General features: G+C 60.5%; 1 protein-coding gene across 2 annotated transcripts in view; it reads left to right on the top strand.

Moving 5' to 3' along the window:
* Nucleotides 1-2232: 2232 nt before the first annotated feature.
* The window catches only part of onecut2 (one cut homeobox 2), an 83196-nt gene continuing 80166 nt past the window's right edge, over nt 2233-5262 (top strand). Inside the window, exon 1 of one of the 2 annotated variants that reach the window (XM_062972540.1) lies at nt 2233-4755. In XM_062972540.1, coding sequence (XP_062828610.1) covers nt 3414-4755 — 1342 coding nt within the window. In that variant the 5' untranslated portion in view covers nt 2233-3413. The remainder of the gene's footprint in view (nt 4756-5262) is intronic. The other variant, XM_008115125.2, reaches the window with a different exon arrangement.

Raw genomic sequence — 5262 nt, 5'->3', positions numbered from 1 at the left:
ATGGACTCAGAGTCAGAAAAGTTGATCCAAGGCCCTGAAGGGCAAACAGGAAAAACAAAAGGAAGTATAATCTGGGCCCCAAATTGCAGTTTTTAAGCTCCCTGCCCCTTGGCCTAATTGTGCATCTATAATCTAAAATTAATTCAGTCTCTCACTACTTTAACTGCTATGGCTCAATGCTATGAAATTATGAGAGTTGTGGCTTTACACGTTCTCTAGCCTTGTCTTCCAAGAGTGCTGGTGTTTTGTCCAAACTACAGCTCCCATAATCCCATAGCATTGAGCCATGGCTATTAACATGGGCCTCAAAGGGCATCCCATTGTATTCAAAGCGACCACTTCCCATCAATCTGGCATTAAGAGGCTGATTGAAAGAGGAAGGCACTCTGAGGAGGCACCTAGACCAGGCAGGCGTTTTGGACTTCAATTCCCACAATTCCTAAAAGCCTCAGGCCCTTTCCTTTCACCCCACAGCAGCTTAAGCTGGAGGACAGAGGACATCATGGGGAGCAATGCTGTCCTTTTGCCTCCCAGCCCAGCTCAAGCAGGGAACGGAGCTCGCTTCCTCCTCCCTCGACTTGTGGAGATATTTGCAAAGTTTTGGACCATCCCAGGGCATTTCCCAGCAGAGGTGGGCTCTGTAGGAAAGAGGCCACGTGCTGGACACCAACAATCGTGGACTTTGAGCTGGAGGAAGAACGCCAAGCCTCTGTGTTTTCGCACCAAGGCCGATCCCCACGCGCGCGTTTCCTGCGGGAAAGGAGCGCCAGGAATCCCACAAGTAGTGGAGGAGAGAGAAGAGGGTTGCTGTAAGTTTTCCGGGCTGTATGGCCATGTTCCAGAAGCATTCTTTCCTGACGTTTCGCCCACATCTATGGCAGGCATCTTCAGAGATTGTGAGGTCTGTTGGAAACTAAGCAAGTGGGGTTTATATATCTGTGGAAAGTCTAGGGTGGGAGAAAGAACTCTTGTCTGTTGGAGGCAAGTGTGAGAATGTTGCAATTGGCCACTTTGATGAGCAACTTGATTAGTTGAAACTGTCCACAGAATACACGGAGAAGCCATTGAAATCCACAAGCATGTGGACAATTGCAACATAAAAGAGGAAACCATGAAAATGAACAAAATCGGGCTACCAGTACTAAAAAAAAACACTCTAAAATCAGCTCAGTAAATAAAGAACAACACTCAGAAAACAGGAGGATTCCAGACATGAGACAATCAGGGCTAGCTAACACCTCCGAACAAAGGAAGCAGCCAGGCTTTGAAGCTGCAAGGCTTTTCAATGCTAATTGCAACATTCACACTCGCCTCCAACAGACAAGCGTTCTTTCTCCCACCCTGGACATTATTCCACATATATAAACCACTCTTTCCAACAGACCTCTCAACCTCTGAGGATGCCTGCCATAGATGTGGGCGAAACGTGAGGAAAGAATGCTTCTGGAACATGGCCATACAGCCCGGAAAACTCACAGCAAACCCAGTGATAGGGAAATGTTAGAGTTGTAGCCGCGCACTGGAGTGGGAGCCTGCCTCCCCCTTCCTCGCTGAGTGCGCGCTCCCTCAACGGAGGAGCCAGGCGGGGGCGAGCCTCGGGGCCGCGCACAGGAGCGCCCCTACAGACCCAGATGTTCATTCAGGGCCTCTCCTCCTCCTTCTCCCTCCAGCATGGATGCGAGAGGGAGAGGCAGTCAGGCATTGGGAGAGATGGGCTCATGTATAAGCCCTTCCCCATCCCTTCTACGCTGGATGCATCTTGGTACCCAGATCCCTTCCTTACTCCTTCCTTCCGGGCGTGGTTGCCATTCCCCCTCCGTCTCCACGACCTCCTTTGTGCGGATTCCTCCCCCCCCCTCCTTCATCCACGGCCTAGCCTATCTGGCTCTAAGAGGCCAGAGAGAGAGAGAGAGAGGGAGAGGAAGGACACAGCGCCTCGAAGCCCTTCCTCTGCTTCTCTTCTCTTCCCTCCTATCTTTCTCTGTCTCTGTGTCTCTGTCTCAATCTCTCTGTTCTCTTCTGTTGGATTCCGCTGCCTCGGAAATGGCCAGGCCCTCTCGCCCTGCCTCCAAAGGAAGGCCGGCCTTGGCGCAGTCCCCGCCCTCCGGCTCCCCTTGCCAGCTCCCATTGGCCCCTCCGCCGGCGCCCCCTCCCCGAATGCTGGCGCTGATTGGGCGAAGGGCCCGTCCGTCGTTTCCTGGAGGCGCCCGGCCCTCCCCCTCCCCTCCCTCGCCGCTCTCTCCCAACTCTGGACAGCTCCCGCTCGACCCAAACAGACGACGTCAGAGCAGGCGAGGGCTCGGACATGGCGAGGAGGGCGCCGCGGGAGCAGAAGGAGAGCGAGCGGCGGCGAGAGGAGCGGCGGAGGGGCTGCTGCTGGCCGGGCTGAGGAGCCAGCGCCTTCCCTCCCTCCCTTCCCCCCTTCCTTCCTTCCTTCCCTTCCTCCCTCCCTCCCTTCCAGATCTCTCTCTCTCTTTCAATCTCAATCTCCCCCTTTGACACGCAGCACACATTCACACCCGGACTGAGAGGAGAGGAAGGGAGGCCTTCCTCCGGAGAGGGAGGAGGAGGAGGAGGGGGAGCTGGGGAAGGGAGGAAGGAAGGAAGGAAGGAAGGAAAGAGGGAGCCAGGGAAGAGCCCTCCTTTCCCCGGGCCCCCAAAAAGGGGGAGGGAGGGAAGGAGGGGGAGGAAGGAAGGAAGGAAGGGAAGGGCAGCAGGCTCCCTCCCCAGACAAGGGCCCAAGAAGGAAGCCCTGCACGCAGCCCAGGCCAAGGAAGCCTCAGAAGATCTCCCTCTCCTTTCCTTTCCTTTCCTCCTCCATCCCCAGCCCAGGCCAAGGAAGCACCCAGGGCCCAAGAAGGAAGCCCTGCAGCAGCCCAGGCCAAGGAAGGCTCAGAAGATCTCCCTCTCCTTTCCTCTCCTTTCCTCCTCCTCCCTCCAGCAGCAACCCGGGCCAAGGAAATACCCAGGAGGTCCCCTCTTTCCTCCCGTGAGCAGCAGCTTCCATCCTCAGCCTAGGGCCCAAGAAGGAAGCCCTGCAGCAGCCCAGGCCAAGGAAGCCTCAGAAGATCTCCCTCTCCTTTCCTTTCCTCCTCCCGCCAGCAACAGCCCGGGCCAAGGAAGCCTCAGAAGATCTCCCTCTCCTTTCTCCTCCTCCTCCATCCCCAGCCTAGGCCAAGGAAGCAACCAGGAGGTCTCCTCTTTCCTTTCCTCCCGAGAGCAGCAGCCTCCATCCTCAGCCGAGGGCCCAAGAAGGAAGCCCTGCAGCAGCCCGGGCCAAGGAAGCCTGAGAAGATCTCTCTCTCCTTTCCTCTCCGTTCCTCCTCCTCCCGCCAGCAGCAGCCCGGGCCAAGGAGGCGCCCGGCCGAGGAGGTCTCCCCGTCCCCATCCTCCTCCTCCTCCTCATGGACTGAATGAAGACCGCCTGCCCCCCGCTGCCCGCCTCCTCCGCCTCCTATCGATGCCTCCTCACCAAAGAGCTGCTGGGGGACAGCTGCGCCATGAACGCGGAGGCCACGCTGAGCCTGGAGACGCTGGGTCCGCTGCACGGCCCGCCGCCGGGAGGCCATGACTCGGAGCTGATGGGCAGCAGCGCCAGCCCGCACCACCACCCCTCTCGGTCCCTGCGGGGCGCGCCTCCCCAGGGCCCCCCGCCCCCGCCGCCGCCCCCGCAGCAGGACCTCTCCTCGGCGGCCTCGTCGCGCTCGGCGATGGTGAGCAGCATGGCCTCGCTGCTGGAGGGCGCGGGGGAGTTCCGCCCGGAGCTGTCCATCCCGCTGCACCACGCCATGAGCATGCCGTGCGACTCCTCTCCGCCGGGCCTGGGCATGAGCGGCACCTACACCACGCTGACGCCGCTCCAGCCCCTGCCGCCCATCTCCACGGTCTCGGACAAGTTCCACCACCCGCACGCGCACCACCACCCGCACCACCCGCACCACCCGCACCCGCACCACCACCACCACCACCAGCACCACCAGCGCCTCGCCGTCTCCGCCAACGTCAGCGGCAGCTTCGCCCTCATGCGCGACGAGCGCGGCTTGCCCGCCATGAACAACCTCTACGGGCCCTACAAGGAGATGGGCGCCATGGGGCAGAGCCTCTCCCCGCTCGGCAACGGGCTGGGCCCGCTCCACCACCAGCACCCGCAGCCCGGCGCCCTCCACAACTACGTCAGCCCCGGGCACGACAAGATGCTCAGCCCCAACTTCGAGGCCCACGCCGCCATGCTGGCCCGCGGAGGAGGAGGAGGGGGTCCCGGAGGAGGAGGAGGCGGCGGCGGAGGAGGAGGAGGCGCGGAGCAGCACCTCTCCCGGGGCCTGGCCACCCCGCCGGCCTCCATGATGGCCCACCTCAACGGCATGCACCACCCGGGGCACCCCGGGAGCGGCGGCGGAGGCGGGGGCGGGGGCGTGGGGCACCCCCAGGGCCACGTGGGGCCCGTGCTGTCCCGGGAGCGGCCCCCTTCCTCCTCGGCGGGGCCCCCGGGGGTCAACGGCAGCGGCGGCGGGCAGCTGGAGGAGATCAACACCAAAGAAGTGGCGCAGCGCATCACGGCGGAGCTGAAGCGCTACAGCATCCCGCAGGCCATCTTCGCCCAGCGGGTCCTGTGCCGCTCTCAGGGCACGCTCTCCGACCTGCTAAGGAACCCTAAACCCTGGAGTAAACTCAAGTCCGGGCGGGAGACCTTCCGGAGGATGTGGAAGTGGCTGCAGGAGCCCGAGTTCCAGAGGATGTCCGCCTTGAGGCTGGCTGGTAAGTCCCTGCTGCCTCCCCGTCGCCCCTCATCCTTCCCTTTAGTCCGCCTCGCTCGGATGACATTGAAAGGCTTGCCTTGAGTTGTTTCCCTCGGCTCCGGGTTTGGGTCTGCCTTTCTGAGACTTGTAAGACCAGGCATAGGCTAACGTGTGCCTTCGAGGACTTTTGGACTCCAACTCCCACCATTCCTAACAGCCTCAGGCCCCTTCCTTTTCCCCCTCAGCCGCTTAAGCGGCTGAGGGGGAAAAGGAAAGGGCCTGAGGCTGTTAGGAATGGTGGGAGTTGGAGTCCAAAACACCTCAAAGGCCCAATGGAGCAAGAGATCCCACCCTAAACTGCAAGTCGCTTCTGGTGTGAGAGAATTGGCCGTCTGCAAGGTTTTGATGTTTTACCATCCCCTGGGAGGCTTCTCTCATGTCCCCGCGTGTTGAGCTGGAGCTGACAGAGGGAGCTCACCCGCTCTCCTCGGATTCGAACAGTCCTGCCTATACAAGGGTTTAACCC

This window comes from Anolis carolinensis, chromosome 2 (genome assembly GCF_035594765.1).
Source record: "Anolis carolinensis isolate JA03-04 chromosome 2, rAnoCar3.1.pri, whole genome shotgun sequence".
Classification (NCBI taxonomy): domain Eukaryota; kingdom Metazoa; phylum Chordata; class Lepidosauria; order Squamata; family Dactyloidae; genus Anolis; species Anolis carolinensis.
Note: the sequence above shows the minus strand (reverse complement) of the source record. Positions and strands in the feature narration are given on the sequence as shown.